This window comes from Macaca nemestrina, chromosome 17 (assembly GCF_043159975.1).
Source record: "Macaca nemestrina isolate mMacNem1 chromosome 17, mMacNem.hap1, whole genome shotgun sequence".
NCBI lineage: Eukaryota > Metazoa > Chordata > Mammalia > Primates > Cercopithecidae > Macaca > Macaca nemestrina.
The window spans coordinates 52,307,632-52,332,173 of NC_092141.1; the positions used below are offsets into that span (position 1 = coordinate 52,307,632).

The window sequence follows — 24,542 nt, forward strand, 5'->3', positions numbered from 1 at the left end:
GGGAGCACTGTGCTCGAGACCCTTCCAGACCTTTCCCTGTGTCTTATTTGGCTTGTGGAGCTGATTTGTATCCTTTATAATAAAACTAATCATAAGTATAGTCGTGAGTTCTGTGATTTTTAGTGAATCATTGAACCTGAGGAAGGTCATGGTACCCTCCTGGGATTGTAGCCAGTTGGTCACAAGTGCTGGTGGCCTGGGATCCCCACATGGGGCTGGTGTCTGAAGTGAGGGCAGCCTGTTGGGGACTATGTCCCTTCACCCATGGCATGTGATCTAACTCTGCTGGTCGTTGTTAGAATTGTGGTGCGGTACACCAGGTGGTGTCAGAACAGAGGCGGTGGGATCTGCACACCTTGAGTAAGCCCTTCTCAACCAGCTTGTTGGAATAAAACACACTGCTCTTCACGGGAGCCTCCCAAGTTTCTTCTCACCTGTGTGAAGTCTCCTTGGTTTACTGTCCTGGGTTTTTTTCTCTCTCATCCCCAACCTTTCCTGTAGTTTTTTCTTCCTCACTGTCACTGTAACCATAAAAATACTCAGTATGTCAGTGACAGACTTGTCCTTCTATTCAGAGATGACTCTTCAACCGTCCGGGGACACTTTTTTCCAATAAAAAGTTCAGGATGGTAATTTGTGACTCCTTACTAAAGGCAAGCTGGGAGTGCATGTGTGCGTGTGTGTGTGTGTGTGTGTGCATGCGTGTATGGTTTTTAAGTCATTTGTGGTCTGCTGGAGTGACCCATGGGCTAAGTTTGGACTTGTTCATAGGTTTTACATCTGTTTTCTCATCAGTTCCCAGGCGGTCTTGAAATGCCATAGTATCATGAATAACCAATGGATCTCCAACCGTTATTGACCTTGGAGTCGCAGTCTACTTGTATTTTATTGTAGATCAATTCCAATACATAAAATACAGGAAGACTCTAAAAAAGCAAATCAAAGAGTGAAGGGGAAATGATACATTTAAAAAGCCTATTTTAAAGGGGGCAATTTGGAATAAATGCACACACAAAATAGGGTCCTTTTGCTGATGCCTCTGCTGCCTTATCGAGCTGTATGTCCTTTAGTCCAGGCACATCTCCTTTCTGAGTCTTGACTTTGCCTGCATTAAAGGTTCTATGAGGATCAGATGAAATTTTTGAGGTAAAAATAGGTTGACATTTAAAATATGGTACATGTGATTATTCTACCTTCTCTACATACCCATAAACACACCTGCATTTTGAGGGAAGTCCAGTTTGGGGCTGCTTTGGGAACTAGGACGCAGTTATAGCCAAAGGGCCTTTTTTCTCAACCAAGGCATGTTGGCATTGCCACCACTCCCTTCTTGGGGTCACATTCCCCACAGAGTTCCTGCACCCAAAGGCTTTTAATATTAGGTGAGCCCCACCTACTCCCTTCCCTTGTGTATTTGAACTTTGTTCTTCTCCTTTCTGCCTCACTATATCCCCTTTCTCCCTGTCAGCTTCCTGAGCTTGTTCTGTGAACCACAGATAAGCCATTTGCATGCCCAGGCTGTGCTGAGCCCTGTTTGCTGTCCTTGGCACCCCATCCCTGATCTGGGATGGCAAAGCAGGCAGGTGTTCTCAAACGGCTTCTAGGGATCCAGCCACAGATGCCTCTCCCTGTCTCCCACCCCAAGACTCGCTTCTGTTCTATCTGCCCACTGGAGCTTCACTGATTTGTCTGTTTATTTTCTGAGACTCTAGCTCTATCACCCAGGTTTGAGTGTAGTGGCCTGATCTTGGCTCACTGCAACCTCTGCCTCCCAGGCCCAAGTGATTCTCCTGCCTCAGCCTCCTGAGTAGCTGAGATTACAGGCGTGTACCACCATGCCCAGCTATTTTTTCTATTTTTAGTAGCGATGGGGTTTCACCATGTTGGCCAGATTAGTCTTGAACTCCTGGCCTCGAGTGATCTGCCCCTTGGCCTCCCAAAGTGCTGAGATTACAGGTGTGAGCCACCATGCCCAACCTTCTTCATTGATTTGTTTATTGCCTAGCCATGAATTCAGCATGTGGAAGAAATGTTAATACTTTGAGGTAAAAAGACAGACTAGGCCACCTAGAGAGCTGGTTGAGTTTCCCATCAAGGGAAGTATAAAGATAAGTTGGACACGTGGTGGGACACCCAGATCCCTTGTCCTTTTCTCTTAATCACTTCATTATTTTTCTAAGAATGATACATGGATAATATGGGTAGGCTTTGTGTCCCCACCCAGATCTCATCTTGAATTGTAATCCCATAATCACTGCTTGTCCAGGGAGAGAGCAGGTGGAGGTAACTAAATCATGGGAGTGGTTCCCCCATGTTGTTCTCGTGATAGTGAGTGAGCTTTCACAAGATTTGATGGTTTTATAAAGGGCTCTTCCTCCCTGGCTCAGTACTTCTCCTTCCTGTTGCCTTGTGAAGAAGATGCCTTGCTTTCCCTTTGACTTCTGGCATAATTGTAAGTTTCCTGAGGCCTCTCCAGCCACGCTGAACTGTGCATCAATTAAACCTCTTTCCTTTATAAATTACCCAGTCTGGGGCAGTTCTTTATAGCAGTGTGAAAATGGACTAATACAATGGTTATTATGAAGGAGTAAAGCAGGACAGAAAATTACAAATAAATCATCTCAAATGCTACCATCTGGAAAGAAATCTGTCTCTTAGTGGATAAATAGATAGATGCATGCATAGATGATGTAAACACGATGGAGAGATGGCAGATAGGTAGAATGACAGATGGTCGGTGGTTTTTAATCCTTTTGGAATCACAGACCTCTTTAGGAATCAAACTATAGCTTGACCTCAGAACTCCCTCATCAGAACAGCACATGCATACACATACATAGAACGCAACTTTGCACACAGTTTTAGGGGATTCATGAAAAGCTGCTGCCACAGAATGATTGATCTTTGTGTAGTCCCATGAAAAGATATATTTAATTTCATCATGGAAACAAAGAACAACTTAGCAAACATGAAAACAGTGTTATAGGCCTGTAATATATTCACAACGAGGAGCAGCTGCCACATTGCTTGCCCCAAACACACACACCACACCCACCCCCACAATCGAACGAGTGAACCAAACAAAACCAGCTGCTCTGACCTTTTCCATGAATGTATATTTGCTACTTGTTCATTCGTTCTGTCATCTGCTGGCACTTGCTCTCTAGAAACACGAAAGGTCATGAGCTCATGCCAGGACCCGCCATCTCCCTGCATTCAGACAGCTCCTACCCACCAGATGCTGGCCTGTCTGACGATGATGAGCCTCCCAATGCCAGCCTGCCCCCCGACCCACCACTTCTCACTGTGCCCAGATGCACAGTGCCTGTGACCAGTGGCTGCAGGCTGCCTTCCACATCAGCCTCTGAAGAACTGGCGGGGCGGGGCGCAGGCGGGCATGCACCCATGCAAAAGTCTCAGAGACTCCCCCTTCCGTAAGCCCTTAGACTGCCATGCTGGTGCCTTCCCCCATACTGTGTCACCTCACGGGAGGGCCAGGCACCACTTGTATCTCTCAGATGCAAAACTGCCAACCCCTTTCGCCTGTCTTGGGTTGGCTGGCACTGGGACGGGCACCTAGGGTACAGTCTCTGCCCATGGCACTGGGCCTCCATTTCTTCCACATGTGTGCACCTCCAGCTTGGCCAACCCTCAGCCTGGCTGTGGGGCCCAAAGCATCTTCCCCTCCCCTTGGCGTCTCTGGGATTGGAATGAGTGCCTGGCTCCCATCTCCTTCTCCCCTGGTTGCTATTGGCAGCTGCTGGCTCAGGGGCATCCCACTTCCAGGCTCTGGGTTCCACTCTCGGGGAAGGGCTCCGGGACCCATCCCTACAGCCACCCACAGCCAGGAGGGCCAAGGCCCCAGGCTGGATATTCAAATTTAGAGTCTGGCCTCCAGGGTGCATAGATAAATACTCTCTCAGAGTCAAAAAAAAAAAAAAAAAAAAAAAAAAGAAATGTAAAAGGTTAAAAAAAAAAAAGGATAGAAGAACGTTTCCAACTTGAGAGCATTCTATTGGCTATTTTAAATTATGTTCCTGTGAATTGGAGACAGATCACCATTATAATGTTGGGACAAAGCAGTGTGGTATGTGAGGAAAAGCCCAGCTTCACCATTTCTGTGGCCTTGGCAAGTTACTGTATTTCTCTGTTTCCTCACCAGCAGAATGAGTGTAATGGCATCTTAGTGTTATGACACAACTAAACGAGACACAGTAAGCAGTTGACACAGTAAATGCTCCATGCTAGTGGTGGTTGTTATAATAATCATAGTCTAGGCAGCTTAAAGACAGTAATAAATAGGAAGTGCTGCATTAATGCTAACCCCCTTAAAAAGCACTGTTGGTCAGTGTTCTGTGGGCACACAATGTGAGAACTGTTGGGCTTTTTAGCAAGTTAACGTAGGATGGGAAATAGTGCTGTGGCCAGCTTTGAAAAAATAAAATCTGCCCAACTCCCTCCGTCTTTTCATTCTCCTTGAACACTTTTTTTTTTTTTTGAGTCAGAGTCTCGCTCTTGTCGCTCAGGCTGGAGTGCAATGGCACATTCTCGGCTCACTGCAACCTCTGCCTCCCAGGTTCAAGCGATTCTTCTGCCTCAGCCTCCCACGTAGCTGGGACTACAGGCACGCACCACCACACGCAGCTAATTTTTGTATTTTTATTAGAGACGGGGTTTCACCATGTTGGCCAGAATGGTCTTGATCTCCTGACCTCGGGATCTGCCTGCCTTGGCCTCCCAAAGTGCCAGGATTACAGGTGTGAGCCACTGAGCCCAGCCTGATTCTCCTTGAACACTTAATATACTGGTTTCAGATTGGCCAGCACCTATGTTAATTTCCAATTGTTCTGCGAATGTACTATTATTGTCCTACTCTTGAGGATAGGGGAATGTTCATATGAAAAAAAAACCACTCAGTTTATAATTTTACATCACCCTTGTCTATATAAAAAATTCACAGGCAAAGATAGTATTTGACCTCTAATACCAATATCCATGTATTCATTCATAATATTGGATTATTAATCACTGTTTGATGTTACTGGTACCACCAGATGCACAACCCTTGAAATGGCACGCAGAGCTGGTGTCACCTGTATAAAGCACAGAAACTAAGTTCTTAAAGTGCTCAACTAAATCAATGCTTCTTTAACAGAAATGACTTCCTTTTTAAAAAAAGCTCAGAAACATCATTCCCACTTTATAAAGTACTCACTGATTATCCCTTTATTTGTAAAAGGCTGAAAGCAATTTGTGCTGTGTTTCCTTTTTGGATAATTTTAAAAATAGAAATTGAAATTTACTAATGATTTAGGAAGTACCAGCTATCATTAGTTGCCAGCAAAGCTAGGCCCTGGTTCCAACTACTTGGAGGCTGAGGTGGGAGGACTGCTTTGAGACCAGAAGTTTGAGTCCAGCCCAGGGCAGCATTGTGAGACCCAATCTCCATATGCCAGCAATGTAATCTTTTTGTTTGTTTGAGACAGAGTCTTACTCTGTCGCCCGGCTGAAGTGCAGTGGCACGATCTCGGTTCACAGCAACCTCTGCTTCCTGGGTTCAAGTGATTCTCCTGCCTCAGCCTCCCGAGTAACTGGGACTACAGGCGCCTGCCACCACACCCAGCTAATTTTTGTATTTTTTTGGTAGAGACATGGTTTCACCATGTTGGCCAGGCTGTCTTTAACTCTTGGCCTCAAGTGATCCACCCACCTCAGCCTCCCAAAGTGCTGAGATTATAGGCATGAGCCATGGTGCACAGCCCAGCAACGTAATCTTAACAAATTATACAAGGTGTAAACTTAAAAAGCTTCTGCATTTGTGTACTGGATGCAGTTGCTGCATGACTTCGTACTATTCCGTGAGCAGCACTTTGTTCTATGACCAGGAGCACTACCTATTAGGTGGGGCAGTTTTTGTTTCGCTTTTTCTTGCCTATTCCTCATGGCTCATAATGAGACACTACCCCTTTATGTCCAACTGTTTAATATGCCTCAATCAGATTTCTTTAAAACATATTCTAACAATGGCACACATTGATTTTTCATTTGGCCCCTGTCTGGAGGGCAGCCAGTAACCAGTAACTGGGTTCAGCAGGGCACTGCTGTCCACTTTTAGGAATCAGTAGTCTCTATCAGGGAAAAGGAGAGAATACTAGAAGCCATCACTCCTGGCCTTATGGCAAGGCGGAGACTAAAAGAAGGTTAAAACAAGGCTGGGCGTGGGAGCTCATGCCTGTAATCTCAACACTTTGGAAGGCCGAGGTGGGTGAATCACCTGAGGTCACGAGTTCAAGACCAACCTGGCCAATATTGCAAAACCCCGTCTCTACTAAAAATACAGAAATTAGCTAGGCATGGTGGTGGGCGCCTGTTATCCCAGGTACTTGGGAGGCTGGGGCAGGAGAATCACTTGAACTAGGGGCAGAGGTTGCAGTGAGCTGAGATTGCACCACTTCACTCCAGCCTGGGCTAAAGAATGAAATTCTGTCTCAAAACAAAAAAAAAAAAAAAAAAAGATTAAAATATAGATGCTGGAATTCTATTCCATAGTTGTCATAAATATATATATATTTTTTTCTTTTTTTTTTCTTTTTTGAGATGGAGTCTTGCTCTTTCACCCAGACTCGAGTGCAGTGGCACGATCTCAGCTCATTGCAACCTCCGCCTCCCAGGTTCAAGCAATTCTCCTGCCTCAGCCTCCTGAATAGCTGGGATTACAGGCACACGCCACGACGCCTGGCTAATTTTTGTATTTTTAGTAGAGACGGGGTTTCACTATGTTGGTCAGGCTGGTCTCGAACTCCTAACCTTGTGATCTGCCCACCTTGACCTCCTAAAGTGCTGGGATTACAGGCGTGAGCCACCGTGCCTGGCCTTTTTTCTATCTTTACTCTCTCCCTTTCCATCAGATAGTTCCCTCTCCCATGCTGCAAATTATGACCCTGTATTCCTTAACAAGGCAATGATATTCAATGAAAACCCTGCCAACTTGCAGAATCCGGTGTGGTCGGACAGTGACCTTCTTGGTCAAGGGTCATCTGCTGCTGCTATATTTAGGACGGCTGCTCCTCCAGGTAATTTTTCGTTTCCACTACAACTCAAGTATGCCTCTGTGGTTCCCTGCCTGGAACTCCAGCCATGATCCCCTCTGTCAATACTACTGTTGCTAAACTGACATCAGTGAAGGGGTGACTGATTCATTCAGTAAATACTTCTTGAGTGCCTACTGGGTGCCAGGCGTTGTACCTAGGCTGGGGAGACAGCAGTGAGAAAAGAAACCCAAATTCCTGTCTCCGTGGCGCCTACATTCTAGGAGAGGAAATAGACAACATATTATTCTAGGGAAAAGGGCCATAAAGAAAACAAAGCCAGTTACATGATAGATACATGTCTGTGCTGGTCTAGCTAAGGCGTTCAGGAAAGACCTGTCTGATGGGATGACATTTGCTCAGTGTCCAGAATGAAGTGGGGAGAGGGTTAGGCCACGCAAAGCTCTGGGAGAGAGAGAAGGCCCTGGGGCAGTAGCGTGCCTGGTATTTGAATACCAGGTTTGTGGTTTTGGGTTTTAAGCGTGGGGTGATGTAAGGAAGGGCACAGTTCCCTTCATCCTACTCTCTCACTTCCCACTAGAAAGTGAGCTCCATGAGTGCAGGAGTTTCATCTCTTTTGTTCATTGCTGTTTCCTAAATACTCAGAACAATGCCTGGGACACAGGAGACACACAAAAGATGTTGGTCTAATGTGTTAATGCGCATCGTGAACACAAGCCCAGCGTGCATAACACATGTGGGGTCAGCCAGAGGAATTTATAACAGGGGAGAAAAAGTAAAATGTAAAACCTGATGCTAGGCTGGGCATGGTGGCTCTGCCTGGAATCCCAGCACTTTGGGAGGCTGAAGTGGGCGGATGACATGAGGCCAGGAGTTCAAGACCAGCCTGGCCAAATGGTGAAACCCTGTCTCTACTAAAAACGCAAAAATTAGCCAGGCATGGAGTGGGCGCTTGTAATCCTACCTACTCGGGAGTCCGAGACATGAGAATTGCTTGAACCCAGGAGGCAGAGGTTGCAGTGAGCTGAGATTGTACCACTGCACTCCAGCCTAGGTGACAGAGCGAGACTCTGTCTCCAAAACACACACACACACACACACACACACACACACACACACACACGCTAAATATAACCGTTCCCAGAGTCCTAAAGAAAAAATAGGCCAGGCATGGTGGCTCATGCCTGTAATCTGAGCAATTTGGGAGGCTGAGGTGGGCGGATCACTTGAGCTCAACAGTTTGAGACCAGCCTGGGCAACATGGCGAGACCCTGTGTCTACAAAAACTACAAATATCAGCCCGTGTAGTGGTGTGCATCTGTAGTCCCATGCCACCACGGTAGTGGGAGAATTGCTTGAGCCTGGGAGGTCGAGGCTGCAGTGAGCTGAAATCGCACTACTGCACTCCAGCCTGGGCGACAGAGGGAGACCTTGAGTTTCAACAACAACGACAAAAATTTAGTCCGGTACCAGGAGGTTGAGTCTGCAGTGAGCTGCATTCCAGCTCACTCTCATTCTCTCTCTCTCTCTCTCTCTCTCTCTCTCTCTCTCTCTCTCTCTATATATATATATATATATATATATAAAAAATAACTAAAAAAAGGATTCTCAAGCTCCACTCCCAGAGTTTCCAATTCAACAGGTTTAAGGTGGAGCTTGAAAATTCACATTTCTAGCAAGTTCTCAGGTATTGTTGAGGCTGCTGGTCTGGAAACTGCACTTTGAGAATCACTGGCCTAGAAAGACACCTTAAAAGACATCAACTGGTGCCGGGCTCATGCCTGTAATCCCAGCATTTGGGGAGGCTGAGGAGAGTGGATCACTTGAGGTCAGGAGTTCAAGACCACCTTGACCAACATAGTGAAACCTGGTCTTTACTGAAAATACAAAACTTAGCCAGGAGTGTTGGCATGCACCTGTAATCCAGGCTACTTGGGAGGCTGAGGCAGGAGAATCACTTAAACCCAGGAGGTGGAGGTTGCAGTGAGCCGAGATGGCGCCGCTGCACTCCAGCCTGGGTGACAGAGCGAGACTCTGTCTCAAAAAAAAAAAAAAGACATCAACTGGTACCTAAAGGTGAGCCTTTGTGAATCAAATTTGGTTCCCCTTGAGGTCTCCCTGCAAGGGAGGAAGGGAAAGAGTCCTCTCTGTGGCATTGCACATGATGGAACTAGTATTCCTTGCATATTATTCTCATTCCCTTTGCTTGCATTAAACTTCGCTTCCCTTTTCCTTTACTGATTGTCATTTCATCCTCTGTCCAGCCTCCCCTAAAGGTGAGTGTTCCTCAAGGTCCAGGATCTCCGCTATTTTCACCTTAGCATTTTGCCCTTCAAGAATCCACCCACTTTCTTTTTCTTCCTCCTCTTCTTCCTCCTCCTCCTCCTCTTCTTTCTCCTCCTCCTCCTCCTCCTTCTTCTTCTTCATCATGTAATAGCTGACATTTATTTCAACTTCCTATGTTCCTGGTAATGTACAGGACTTTACATAAATGTATCAGTTAGGATGCTGCTTTTGGTAGCAATGAGCAGAAAACCCAACCGAAAAAAATAAGGGCTGGGTGTGGTGGAGTGTTCCTGCAGCCCCAGTTACTTGGGAGGCTGAGGTGGGAGGATCACTTGAGCCGAGGACTTCAAGGCTGAAGTGAGCTATGATCGCTGCACTCCAACCTGGGTGATAGAGTAAAATCCTGTCTCTAAATAAATAAATAAATAAATAAATAAATAAATAAACAAAAATTTCATCTCACATACCCAGTAGTCCCAGCCAGGGCAGCTGCAGGGTTGGTTGACTCAACATTGTCATTAAGGGCTCCTTCCTTCTTTCTACACCACCTTTCTTGGCCTGTTGGCTTTGTCCTCAGCGTTGAGTCCCTCGTGGTCAGAAGATGGCTGCAATGCTGCAGGCATTGCACCCAGTTATGACATTGTCTCTGTCTTTTTAAGAGCCAGGAAGCCTTTCCTGGAGGCACCCTGCAGATCTCCCCCTCACATCTCATTGGCTAGAGTTAACTTGCACGTCCACCTCCTATTGCAAAGAGAATGGGATTCGCATGTTGGTTACCCCTGAGTTGGGGCGGGTCACCTTCTCCGAGTACTTGGCTGTCATTTGGACCGAGCTGGCAGTCTGCTGCAGGGAAAGAGAAGGGAAGTGGGTGCTGGGTGATCAGTCAACAGCTGTGCTCTGGTTATCTATCCACTGCTGTGTAACAGCCAAGACAAAGTTGATGAAAACAACAGCCCCGGTCAATTCCATGTGAATGTCTGAATGTAACTTTACAGTCTATGTATTTAAAACCATGTTTATTTCTTGTTCCTCAAAACCAGCTCTCCTGTGTGGGGGAACAGCTCCACCATCGCCTCATGGTGTGAAGGGGTGGCCTGCCCCTCCACACCTGTGGGCGTTTCTCCTTAGGTGGAACAAGAGACTTGAGAAAAGAAATGAGACACAGAGACAAAGTATACAGAAATAAAAAGTGGGCCCAGGGGACCCGGCGCTCAGCATACAGAGGACCCGCGCTGGCACCGGTCTCTGAGTTCCCTCAGTATTTATTGATCATTATCTTTACCAGCTCGGAAAAGGGAAGTGGCAGGATAATAGGATCATAGTAGGGAGAAGGTCAGCAGTAAGACATATGAATAAAGATCTTGTGACATGAATAAGTTTAAGGAAAAATGCTGTGCCTTGATATACATACACAAACATCTCCATAAACCTTTTTAGTGCATAAACAGCAGCATTGCCGCTAGCAAGTCCCACCTTCAGCCCTAAGGCGGTTTTCTCCCATCTCAGTAAATAGAACATACAATCGGGTTTTACACCGAGATGTTCCATTGCCCAGGGACGGGCAGGAGACAGATGCTTTTCTCTATCTCAACTGCCAAGAGGCCTTCTTTCCTCTTATACTAGTCCTCCTCAGCACAGACCCTTCACGGGTGTCAGGCTGGGGGACGATCAGGTCTTTCCCTTCCTACGAGGCCATATTTCAGACTGTCACATGGGGAGAAACCTTGGACAATACCGAGCTTTCCTAGGCAGAGGTCCCTGCGACCTTTTTAAGAGAATGGTGATGACTTTTAACAAGCATGCTGCCTTCAGGCACTTGTTTAACAAAGCACACCCTGCACAGCCCCAAATCCGTTAAACCTTGAGTGACCACAGCACAGGTCTCTTGCAAGGACAGGGTTGGGGGTAGGGTCACAGATTAACAGCATCTCAAACACAGAGCAAAATGGAGTCTCTTATGTCTCCTTCTTTCTATATAGACACAGTAACAGTCTGATCTCTTTCTTTTCCCCACAGTGGTGACCTTGCATGTATCCACTCAGGCAGAGTCTTGGCAGAACGCCTCATGGTCTTCCTGGATGTGGGAGGCTGGGAGGCCTGTGTACAGAGCTGCTGTGAGGCGATCTTCTGTTTGCCTCCTTATCTCTCCTGGGAAGCTGTCATGAGACAGTTTCTCATATCTTGGGGGTTCTGGTGACACGGAGGCTTTCTGTCCTGGCTTCCTCAGAATAGAGCCTCTAGGATAAGCACCTCAGCAACGGGGGATCCCACAACTCACACTGCAGTCATCTGGGTCTTTGTTATGGTGTCATACATTTCGTGGCATGTGGGACAAACATCACAGAAGCTGGCACATTTATTCTTTGTGCTGTCTACGTAAGTAATAAACTCTCTAAATCTTTTTTTTTTTTTTTTTGAGATGGAGTCTCGCTCTGTTGCCCAGGCTGGAGTGCAGTGGCGCCATCTCGGCTCACTGCAAGCTCCGCCTCCCGGGTTCCTGCCATTCTCCTGCCTCAGCCTCCCGAGTAGCTGAGACTACAGGCGCCCACCACCTCGTCCGACTAGTTTTTTCTATTTTTTTAGTAGAGACGGGGTTTCACCGTGTTAGCCAGGATGGTCTCAATCTCCTGACCTCGTGATCCGCCCGTCTCGGCCTCCCAAAGTGCTGGGATTACAGGCTTGAGCCACCGCGCCCGGCCACAAACTCTCTAAATCTTAAAGTAGCTTCTTGTAACTTGACTGGTTGACTCAGAACTTGGCTTTGGCCTTGGCACCCTGCACCTCCACACTTCTATCATCAACAGAGTGTACACAATAAATATTTACTGAACACATTCGTTCTTCCAAGGCTGAAAATCTTGAAAGATCCCTTACCCCTTTCCTCTAGGTATCTCACATCTTGGCCTGTCAATTCTTCCTCCATGAATGTTCTCATTTCTGCCTCTACTTCTATCGAATAACTTTCCTGTTTCTAATCCTTCCCCCTCATCTTCCACACTGCTCCCAGAATAATCTTAAAATGCCATTTTTGTATGTGGCATCCTAAAGTTCATAGTTCACAGATTTATGGCATGCTTTAGGTTCTTTTTTTTTTTTTTTTGAGATGGAGTTTTGCTCTTGTCACCCAGGCTGGAGTGCAATGGTGTGATCTCAGCTCACTGCAACATCTGCCTCCTGGGTTCAAGGGATTCTCCTGCCTCAGCCTCCTGAGTAGCTGGGATTGCAGGCGCCTGCCACCATATCCGGCTAATTTTTGTGTTTTCAGTAGAGACAGAGTTTTGTCATGTTGGCCAGGCTAGTCTCAAACTCCTGATCTCAGGTGATCAGCCTGCTTCAGCCTCCCAAAGTGCTGGGATTACAGGCGTGAACAATCGCGCCTGGCCATGCATCCAGTCTTTTCTTCTTGCCAGCTTGCCAACATGTTGTTCCCAGAACATGTCAGAATGGCCTCTCCTTAGAGGCACAGCCTAAGTGCCACTTTTTTTCTCCCGGCAACTTTTCTCCACCACTAGCTTTTCTGAACCTGTGTACTACTGACTTCTCTGTGGGTTTGTGGATGAATCAGAATAGAAAATGGCTGGAGATAGAAGATAACCAGACAGAACAAGCTCATTGCCAGTTTATACTAAATACGTCCGAGATACCTCCGCTAGGACTGGTGTCCTTGGTTCAGAGGTTCTTAACTGGAGTCTTGGGAGGCCCTTGAAGTTGGCTGCAAAATTCTGCTGTATGCGCCAAACTGCTAGGGTCAGAGGGAGGGAGGAAGTGTCTGTAACTATAGCCAACTTCTTATAGAGATAGGCTTAATGATACAATAAAGGCTAGGAACCCCTGACTTAGGAAAAAGAAGGCATAACTTAGTGGGGGAAAAAATAAAGGAACAACAAACTCCACTAAATTTTGGAGTCACAAGACTAGATCAGTATCCTAGCTCTGTACAGCACTGGCATGTCACTAGCCTTTCTGAATTGCAATGTGCTAATTTAGAAAAATTATATCTACTCTGCCTACTCAATTGGGTTTCTATGGGGAATACTTTACATAAAATTGTTTTATCAATGATCATATGCCCTGCTAACATGTATGTTACTTGACTCCAGACCATACGGCTCTGTTTATATGTTCCCATTTACACAATGTCTTACTTATTTAGAAATAATAGGTCCTTACTTGTCTTATCTCCCCCTCCCTCCAGTTGTCTGAGGGTTTCATTGGTCCAGAGTCCATTGCTATTACCCGAATCAGGTCAAGAGTTAGTATCAGATTGAAGGTCATGGCTCTTTTCACCAGTCTGATGATGGGAGGCCCACCCTGACCACCTTATTTAATCCTGATTACCTCCCAAAGGCCCTACCTCTAATCAACTTGTGAATTTGGGGATTAAGTTTCAAATACATAAAATTTAAGGGAGTACATGCAAACCATAGCATTAACCAATTCACTTTATAATGGAGTTCACTTTGCACCCTTCTCTCAATAATACTGGATTATTCATCTTTTTTTTTTTTTTTTTTTTTTTTTGAGATGGAGTTTTGCTCTCGTTGCCCAGGCTGGAGTGCAATGGCATGATCTCGGCTCACTGAAACCTCCGCCTCCCGAATTCAAGCGATTCTCCTGCCTCAGCCTCCCAAGTAGCTGGGACTACAGGCACCCCTACACCCAGCTAATTTTTTTTGTATTTTTAGTAGACGGGCTTTCACCATGTTGGCCAGGCTCGTCTTGAACTCCTGACCTCAGGTGATCCGCTTGCCTTGGCCTCCCAAAGCGCTGAGATTACAGGCATGAGGCACCGCACCTGGCTGGATTGTTCATCTTGTATGACAAATATATAAAGGTTTTTCCACCTAAATGTTTGGGCTATGTCCTACCTAAAATGACCAGATGACTGAATGTTCGTCAGATTCTGAACCTCAGGTCACTTGTACATAAAGTGAACCCTCAGAAATGAGCCTCCTGAGTGATCTCCAGACCCAATCATACAAAGGGGTTACAGATTTCATTCTTTTGTAAGAGCTCTTTTTCCTCAGCAGGGAGCCTCTGATTTGAGAAAATTGCTTATTAGTATTTCAGCAACTCTTGAAAAAAGTTTTAGTGATACCTATGAATTTTCTTCAAGCAGTACAATATGAGATGAGTAATTTCACCTCAGTAGTACTCCAAAGTAGGAGTTGTTGACACTATAGCTGCTCGGCAGGGAGGAGCTTGTGCTCGAATTGGTAAGAAGTGGTGTTTTTTTGTTAACAAAACATTAAGTGTTTTGTTATATTTGATATTGTCCAAAATGTAAAAGTTCCTAAAGAACACAAGGTTTTCATCTCATTAGCACTGCCTCTCTTGATTTATTCAGTTGGTTAAATCTTGGCTCCTGGGAATCTTTACACGGGGTTATTTTTCAGTCCTTTGCTATTATAGTTATTGTGTTTACCCGTACACAGTGGGTACCCATACACAATGGCTTACACAACACAGTGCATTGTATTCTCTCAATAATTTTACAAATTTATTATTATTTTTTTAGCGACAGTGTCGTGCTCTTTGACCCAGGCAGGAGTGCAGTGGTGCAATCCTAGCTCACTGTAGCCTGGAACTCCTGGACTAAAGTGATCCTCCCACCTCGGTCTCCTGAGTAGCTTAGACTACAGGTGTGCATCACCACATTCAGCCAATTTTTTTTTTTTTTTTTTTTCCAATTTAGAAAGTTTATTTTGCCAAGATTAAGGACGTGCACGGGCACGAGACACAGCCTCAGGAGGTCCTGATGACATGTACTCAAGGTGATTAGGGTTTACTTTGCTTTTATACATAAGAATATGGAACATTTCATGAATTTTCATGTCATCCTTGTTCAGGGGCCATGTTAATCTTCTCCGTATTGTTCCAATTTTAGTATATGTGCTGCTGTAGTGAGCACTCCCCAGCTAATTTGTATTTTTTTGAGATGAGGTCTCAGTCTGTCACCCAGGATGGAGTGCTGTGGCACAATCTCGGCTCACTGCAACCTCTGCCTCTCAGGCTTAAGCGATCCTCCTACATCAGCCTCCTGAGTAGCTGGGACCAGAGGTGTGTGCCACCATGCCTGGCTAATTTTTTGTATTTTTGGTAGAGACGGGTTTCATTATATTTCTTAGGCTGGTCTTGAACTCCTGAGCTCTAGCAATCCACCCGCCTTGGCCTCCCACAATTCTGGGATTACAGGTGTGAGCCTCCATGCCCAGCCCTGCCCAGCTAATTAAAACAAAGTTTTTATTTTTATTTTTGTAGACATGGGGTCTTGTTATGTTGTCTAGCTGGTCTTGAACTCCTGCTCACGCAATTCCCCTACTCTGGCCTCCAAAGTTCTGAGGTTACAGGCGTTATCCACAGAGCCTGGTCCTTTCAAGGATTTTTAAATGCTTTCCAGCAGTCACTCATATGTCAAAAGATTGCCATAAGGGGGCCGGGCGCGGTGGCTCAAGCCTGTAATCCCAGCACTTTGGGAGGCCGAGACGGGCGGATCACTAGGTCAGGAGATCGAGACCATCCTGGCGAACACGGTGAAACCCCGTCTCTACTAAAAAAAAAATACAAAAAACTAGCCGGGCAAGGCGGCGGGCGCCTGTACTCCCAGCTACTCGGGAGGCTGAGGCAGGAGAATGGCGTAAACCCGGGGGGCGGAGCTTGCAGTGAGCTGAGATCCGGCCACTGCACTCCAGCCCGGGGACAGAGCCAGACTCCGTCTCAAAAAAAAAAAAAAAAAAAAAAAAAAAAAAGATTGCCATAAGGATCAGACAACTGGAGGAAACCAGCATGGACTATGTCATTCCCGAGGGTGACTCTGAGCCCTAGGGCAGCTATTGATAAACATCTGACTCTTCTTCCTAGACTAGGTCAATAGTGGTAACTGAGAGTAATGCCATGCCATTTGGTCACGCTGTCAGCTTGCTGACAGGGTGACTAAAAGTGGGGAACTGTCAAAGCAAAATTAAAATGGAAACTAGGCTTGAGATGCTCCTGAGCAAACAAAACAACTAGGCCTTAAAAATAGCCCTAACCTACTTACACTGTAAACATAAATGAAACTTAACTTGGGTCATTTTTGATAAATGCTTATGTTAGAAACAAAACTTAACCTCAGCCAATCATAAGCAGCCAACTAACATGATCATGAGACTGGGGACTTTCCAAGTAAGCAAGCCAAAAAAGGCAACCAATCAAATCATTTCTTAATTTTGCTTCTGTATCTACGCTATGAATACTTGCTTCTGATGTTGTGTCACTGAAACACTAAATCCTCATTGGAATTGGGGTTTCCCAAGTGACGAACTGCTTCTTAAGTACATTCTAAAATGTTATTGTGCCTTTTTTTCCCTTTACAATAGTCCATGTGTAATACTTTTAGCTTGAGATCTCCAATCCCCTTGCATGAGTAATTTTTTGGTGTGTGAAGTTTCCTCATACAGGGAATCCCTCAGACAACTGCATAAGCCCTAGTCCTAGTGCTCAGAATGACGACAGGTCTGCCAATATTTAACGCTTTTAAAATACTGTTGGTGGTGGTTGTGTTGATGATGAAAGGCAGTGGGGAGGATGGCCTGGGTTCAATCTCTAGCTCCGAGCTATCAATGTATAACCTGGAGCCAATAATGTCTACCTCACAGAAACACAGATTATAAAATAAAAAGTAAAAGCATGTGACACCTAAGTGTACAATAAATGTGTGAAGCTGTTTAAGAAGTCTAAACATGGAATCATTACATGTAAGACAGCCTGCCTTGTGAATGTCAGCAGCTATCACAGCCACATTCACATGCATGTAAATTATCAAAGGGCATTATGCTTGGCACTGTCTAAAAGAAGGCAGGTAAGTGATCAAGTGATTTTTATTATAAAAATTTTATAAAAATGGATTTCCAGGTGAAGATGACAGAATAAAGCAGGACTACAGAATCTTCTTCCTCTAATGTCTAATAAAATTAATAAAAGATTTTACATACCACAAAATGTTTTTCAGATCGCTACGGATAAATCACAATGCTTTATGAAAATCCAGATGGAAGGACACACACAGTTCTGCCATGCATATTAAGATGCATTCACGGGCCGGGCGCGGTGGCTCACACCTGTAATCCCAGCACTTTTGGGAGGCCGAGGCGGGCGGATCACAAGGTCAGGAGATCGAGACCACGGTGAAATCCCGTCTCTACTAAAAAAAATACAAAAAATTAGCCGGGTGTGGTGGCGGGCGCCTGTAGTCCCAGCTACTCGGGAGACTGAGGCAGGAAAATGGCGTGAACCCGGGAGGCAGAGCTTGCAGTGAGCCAAGATCGCGCCACTGCACTCCAGCCTGGGTGACAGAGCGAGACTCCGTCTCAAAAAAAAAAAAAAAAAAAGATGCATTCACTCTCCCACCCTAAAAATAATCATATAACCTTACGGTAGACAGCAGTCAATTAGTTGCCATCCAATACTTAAAAATTAGATTTCATATACTCTAAATTGCTATCTTTTCTAGAAAAATAAATTCTGTTCACACTAGGCCTGCTTCCCAGGAATCATGTGCTCCAGTTTACCGAAGTCTCTACAACTGTTACCTTCATTGCTTGCCCAGCTCCTGTAAGCACTTGTAATCCCTAGGTGGGCATTACTTCCCATTCTTATACAGAAAGAAAATTTGAGGCTCAGGAAGAACAAGTAACTGCCCAGTGTTAAATTACAGTAGTGGAGCTGGGTTTCCATTCAGACATTTCAAATAAATGATGTATTTTTCCATATTCTACCAACTGAAAATAAGTTGAATTCACCCATTTAATCCCACTTACTGCTCTGCTCTGCCAGGAGCCAGTTTATATGCATGAGAATGAATGTTGCTCCTAACACGTGTATTATTCTGTGCTCTTAGGCTACAAAAGCAATGCAATGTGAATTTTTTAGTCTTTCCATCTAAAAGTATGTGATTCAGAACTTGCCACATAGTTTGTTTGTCCTGCTGCAGACCAAGAACCATTTTTTGGGACACTAAGTCAAAGCTGCTTATTGTATCTCATGGTTGTGTCAAAAAACAACACAGTATCATACTTAAGTGCTACACTTTTAATTTTATTAAAAAACAAGCAGGTATCTTCAACATATCAAATGCTTTAATTCACATTTCTGCCTGTAGGCACTGACCACAAAAATACAGACCCAACAAAACAAAAGCAATTAACACAGGGTAATTAAGTGGTTAGGTACATAGGACTGTGGTGGGCAGGGGAAAGTGCAAGAGGCCAGCTGGCTGCGCAAGTGGAGTCATCACACGTGTCCTCAACATTGTGGGTTTAGGGATCCAGTGCAATCAGTTCACTTCTAAGAGGACGGGTTGAGAACTCGAGCTAGGCTGCTCTAAACTTGTACAAACAGGATTACAAATGAGAGTGCCAATTTATCTGTAGGGTTCATTTAAGCAGTTCAAATCTGAACTGCTGACAGAGCCCTGAACCGGATTGAGAACAAACGTTTTTATGAGCCATCTTGGATCATCCAACTCTACAACGTGCCTGCCTTACTCTAGGGTTTTTCTCAGCCAAATCTACTCATCTGATCAGGATGCCCCCTTGCCTGGACAATGTCAGAGGAATAAAGAAAACAACTGAGCTTTCCGGCTCTTCCTTTTCAACATTCCATGTTAGTCACCAAAAAGTAACACATAATGGAAATTCCCTCGATTACAGCTTATTTCCTGTTTAGTGCATTCTGTGTTGATGTCGTCCTTTAATAGTGAGGTAGCTGAGGGCATCCTTAGAGAGACTGAAGTGTTCTTGGTCTGACATCTGATACCAGTAACACAATTTTTTTTTTTATTGAGACGGAGTCTTGCTCTGTTGCCCAGGCTGGAGTGCAGTGGCATGATCTCGGTTCACTGCAAGCTCCGCCGCCTGGGTTCCAGCGATTCTCGTGCCTCAGCCTCCTGTTTAGCTGGGACTAAAGGCGTGTGCCACTGTGCCTGGCTAACTTTTTTTTTGTATTTTTAGTACAGATGGGGTTTCACCATATTGGCCAGGCTGGTCTCGAACCCCTGACCTCAGGTGATACACCTGCCTTGGCCTCCCTAAGTGCTGGGATTATAGGGGTAAGCCACTGCGCCCAGCCTCAGCAACACATTTCTATTTATAGTTTCTAGGTGATTTATTTTCTGCAGACATTCTTGCAGATGGTTAAGCTCAATCATTTAAGTTTTATAAACGTCTGTATTAGAGGATGGCATTTTAAAATTCTTTCCCCAGAACGCTGGAATATACCTTTTTGGGCTAGGCTATGCAAGCCTCATGCACTGGTTACACAAGGCCATATGGGTAAATATATATGTATTGATGTGTATTTACATATCTAAAATTAAATACAGACTATATATTTAAATTAGAAACACGAGGAACAAAGGCTAAGTTCACTGCTTTACTATTCAATAAAATAGCTTTAAAAAACTGTAAAATAGCCAAGTGGCCACATTCTAAGCAGCAACAGAGACCTCCAAAATATTCTGTCCACCAAAAACACATGAAGTTTCTGAATATGTAAAAATTAGTAGAAAATCAATTAGGTGACAAAGTCATTATAGTAGTGGCTTTCAAACCCTTTATAAAAAATAGTAGAATCATTTTAAATGTGGAAGTATTTTATCTATTGAGATCTGAAGCAGCACTCAGTATACACAAGTGTGGCTGCATTGATTGAAGTGAGAAGGCAGGAGCCTCCATGGCTTGCTGTCCCTTGGAGGCGCACTATAACTAACTCCTGAAGCAACTCCTTGTCCCCCGACACTGCATGGGTCACAGTCCAAAAACTGACTCCACGTATGAATCATACCAATTTTTATGTAACAGAGTTCAGACAAATATATCAATCTGGGTACGATACAAACAAGTTTTTCATAGAGTTCTTTTAGAAAAGTGACTTTGAGGGAAGAGGACAGTGAAGTAGAAGAAAAATAATTTTAAGAACATACAAATAATTCAATTTTTCGGCATGGTATCCCACCTAGCAAAAGCCCTAGGTGAATACAAGAGGTTCAGACCAGAAGCTTTCAAATTTCAGTGTGCTTAAGAATCGCCTGAGGTGCTTGGTAATAAAAACAGATTTCTATGTTGCGTCTCCAGAGACATGGAATCATTAAGTTAAGGGTTGGGCTCAGGAATCCATATTTTCAACAGCCTGCCCAGGCATTCTGATGCTGCAGATAGCCTGCAGAGCATACTCTGAGGAACATGAGAAAGGCTTCAAGGGAAAAATTAAAAAAGACAGGGGGACACTGTTTAAAAGCAAAACCCAAACCCCACCTTTTCTGTCTTGTTGCTGAGAATGAATTCAGATTGGGATAAACAACCTTTTCTTTCTTTTTAAAATATCTAGATATTTTAAATAAATCTACTTATATTCCACTGTCCTCAACTGGGTGGAAATATTAAAAAAATTATCAATATAAAACATTGGTTCTTGCTTCAATATTATCATTTTGAAGGAAAACCACACAAAACCATTACCCATTCTAATGACCTTTTTGGCCAAACAAATTATGTATTTGGGTCCACATTAATCTTTTAGTATAACCTTTAAAGTTTTCAAGTTAATGCAAATTTAAAATTCAATAAATATATTAAATACAATTTTACTTTATATTACAAATGCAAATTATTTTTCTTTTGACATGCTGGTAGTATTCATTTTTACAACGCAAATTGACTTTACAATTTCTGAGTCACAGTAGACTATAACTCTAAGCAAACGTATTTCACAAAGCAAACACTATGTTTTTGAAACACTCTAAAAAAATAAAAATCAATAATTTTGACTATAAAATTTGTATAAACATTAGCTACATTAGGGGTTCACAGCTAATTGTTGCAGAAAACCTAAAACACACTTAAATCATGTAACCTTACTAGTAGAAAACTTGTATTTTAAAACACAAGTCAGTTTGATCTCTATTAAACATGACAAAACACTGAAAATTATCATCATCTGCCTACGGGATCTATAAGAGCTGCCAGGTATTCAGTATTTAAGCCACTACATTTATAGGAGTAAGGAATGTATTGGGATAGTAAAAAGATGAGAGAAATCTGGAAACAGACATGGAGATATGATTTACTTCATGTATTTCTTCCTGAGAATGTTGAAGTTATTTTTTTAAATATCAAGACAATTTAAAATGGAACAGGAAAATCTTATGGCAATTTTTTTGGTAAAGTGTAGAATCCCTGGTAATATAAACAATCACTACCCTAATATGTAACTTGCAAACATGAAGTCTTATAAATTGTACTTATTTAAACAAGACACATGCCTATACATTTATTTGAAATGCTGGGTAAATGTGCCCAAAAAAGTAAGTGAATTTTGCAAAAACAAGATGATACGTTTTGATATGGTATTCTGAAATAGCTTTCCTAAATGAAGTCTAAATGAGTGAATAAGCCAGCCGAAAAACTTCATGACAGATCAGTAGTGACGCAAAAACCTTACTAGATTACAATAACCAAAAAAATCAACTTGTTTAGATAAATGAGGGCATTTTACATAAGCTGTTCTAAATATAATGTAATATTATGGTTGGTATTAAAATTCCAATTTTTAATTGTAGTTTTCACAATTAAAAAACTATATTAGTTATTGTGATTATTTTAATTCCGACATCCTAAATTGATGTACTTTGCTTCTACTATAATTAGCACTATGAATTTTATAACAGGTAAACTATAACCTACAGCAAAGTGAATTTAACAGTGTATTTTTAAAATGTGATATCTTTAACAATTTTGATCATGAATGAAAGGATATAAACCTCATAATACTCAGAACATGATTGGCCCATTAAAAAAACAAAACTCTGCCATCCTCACTGCCATGGTTACCTACCATGAAAGGTGTATAAATAAATTGAAAACAGATCTGCTCATAAAGTTTCTCAAGACTAGAATTTAAGATCACCCGAGGAGATCTGGAAGAGGTTAATTTAGCAAAATAAAATATTTCATAAAATGTACTGACTACTGTATACATTACTAAGTTGCTCTTCGAAAACATGGTCTGGGCCTGAGGTGAGGCAAACTTAGGTTTATGGCAATTCACCGATGACAGATTCATAATAGACCCTCAAAGACTGCTAATGGTATTTTGGGGGAAACATTCTGATCTTTCAGAGATTAATGTCATGAAAGAGCACAATGCCTACAAACGGGCCATTTGTCAGAAAAACACCAGGCTAGATGCCCACTGGGTCAGCCTACCTGTGGGTAATGAAGGGATGGGCTGGTCAACAGCAGAGAACAAGCACCCTCTAATGGGAACCATGAAACTGGCCCTTCAGTAAGTTTGTGGCAATTGAGGGGCAAATAAAACAATGAAACAAAGCTTTCAGTTATCCAAAAGTAGTTCCCTAGTGCTTTTCATGCCCTCCTTCTTTTTTCAATGCAATGAGGAATATTTGTGAAGAATAAGAATGTCTAGATCTGTCAGGAGATTTAAATTAAAATTTTAATTACTTAATAGACTAAATTTCTATTTGATTGTGACTAGCAGAATTTATGTGATCAATTTAACTTATTAAATAAAGCTACAGAACGTAAACACTAAACACAGGTATCATACCACAAGGTAAATAATAAATAATTTAAAAATATATATCTCTCATTTTAAAATAAATATGATATAAACATTTTAGCAAAGATTTCTGTCCACTTACCTCCCTAAGGGGAAATTCTGTTAAAAGACTACTGTATTTCAAAATGCTACTAGACCACTAAAGTTTTAAAACTTATCAGTCAGCCTTGAGCTTTTCCTAAGCAATTAATCTCACCATTAAGTTTCCTTTAAGCACAATTTTTGAAGTGTTGACACTGTCTTTTAATAAAAAGAGAGGGTGATAAACTGTTCAGCTCAGAACCTATAACTTACAATCCAAAGTGCTCTGAATCTTATTTCTTACCAATTCACTTATCTGCTTCTCTTTTGGCTACACTGGTGTCATAAAAAAGATCCTGAATTTCAGCTCAAATGGTTACCTACAGAATTAAACAACATTTACGTGTCTGAATAAGTTCCTAAAATAAAAATTATAATACAAATTTTAAGTATGATCTTTTTTTACTATTCTCCTTTTGGGGGTTCCTAGAAATCAATACATATACTTGGTTTGGGTTGCAGAAAATTTTAAGAGGCATGCTGCAGGAGGATGCCCACGATTAACCATGGTGGTTTGACAGTAATCATTTCCTTTCAAAAAAGCAGGTTAATTTTTAAAATGCTATGGTGTCACCATATTAAAAATGAAGATGGAAATGATCTTTCCACCCACACCTTGTTGGAGATATAATGTGTCCATCCATTGTGCGTCCATCATATGCATGGTTCAAAAATAAGAAATGAGACAGCACATACTTCAGAGCGAGTCCCACTCTCAAAACAGTCATAACAAATTTTCACTCTCATGTAAGTTTTTTTGACTTTTCGTAAGTTAATACTACTCATTTGAAGTATTTTGCTGAAAAAGGAACAAATGTTTGTAAATAACTGAAGGCTGGCTGGTTTGGGGATGCTATTTACAAAAATGTATACCCATAATACTACTAGTGAAATTAAGACTGAATAGCTGATAGAGAATTTCTATTAATACTTTTGGATGAACATACATCTACTTGCGTGAGGATTCTATGCAAAGTTTTCACTCCCTCATCCATCTATTCAGTCTCCTTTATATCTTCTTGATCCGAAGTACTAGAGATGTCATCATCTGTTTGTTCTCCAGAGAAATATAACATCATTGCATGTGTCTTGTGAGTTATGGTGACAGTGCAGGGCCCTTGGGCCCAAGGCTCCCCATCCACCTGCATTGGCATCATGGAGCACTTCAAAATCAGCTGATATTAGGGAACAAATAACGTTTAAAAGTCAGTCCCCCAAAATTTAGACAGGTCTTCCTTAATAACACCATCCACAATCCCTTAACCCTTATGCATTTCATTTTTAGAAAATATTAATCTGAATATGTTTTTATTCATTGATTAAGGAATTCTTTTTTCTTTTTCTTTTTTTTTTTTTTTTTTTGAGACGGAGTCTCACGCTGTTGCCCAGGCTGGAGTGCAGTGGCGCGATCTCGGCTCACTGCAAGCTCCGCCTCCCGGGTTCCCGCCATTCTCCTGCCTCAGCCTCCTGAGTAGCTGGGACTACAGGCGCCCGCCACCGCGCCCGGCTAAT

General features: G+C 43.0%; 1 protein-coding gene and 1 non-coding gene across 7 annotated transcripts in view; both read right to left on the reverse strand.

Annotated features, from left to right (window-relative positions):
* Positions 1-9,876: 9,876 nt before the first annotated feature.
* The window catches only part of LOC105476788 (diacylglycerol kinase epsilon), a 44,140-nt gene continuing 29,474 nt past the window's right edge, over positions 9,877-24,542 (reverse strand). For 4 of the 6 annotated variants that reach the window (XM_071082903.1, XM_011732978.3, XM_024791232.2 and 1 more), the window contains one exon: positions 23,935-24,205. In XM_071082903.1, the coding sequence (XP_070939004.1) occupies positions 24,026-24,205 (180 nt within the window). In that variant the 3' untranslated portion in view covers positions 23,935-24,025. Of the gene's footprint in view, positions 10,179-17,308; positions 17,518-22,433; positions 23,351-23,934; positions 24,206-24,542 lie in introns of those variants that run through there. The other 2 variants (XR_011615721.1, XM_011732979.3) reach the window with 2 other exon arrangements.
* On the reverse strand, positions 15,140-15,246 carry LOC112425759 (U6 spliceosomal RNA). The gene has a single exon (XR_003016904.2). It is a non-coding gene; the product is annotated as a U6 spliceosomal RNA (small nuclear RNA).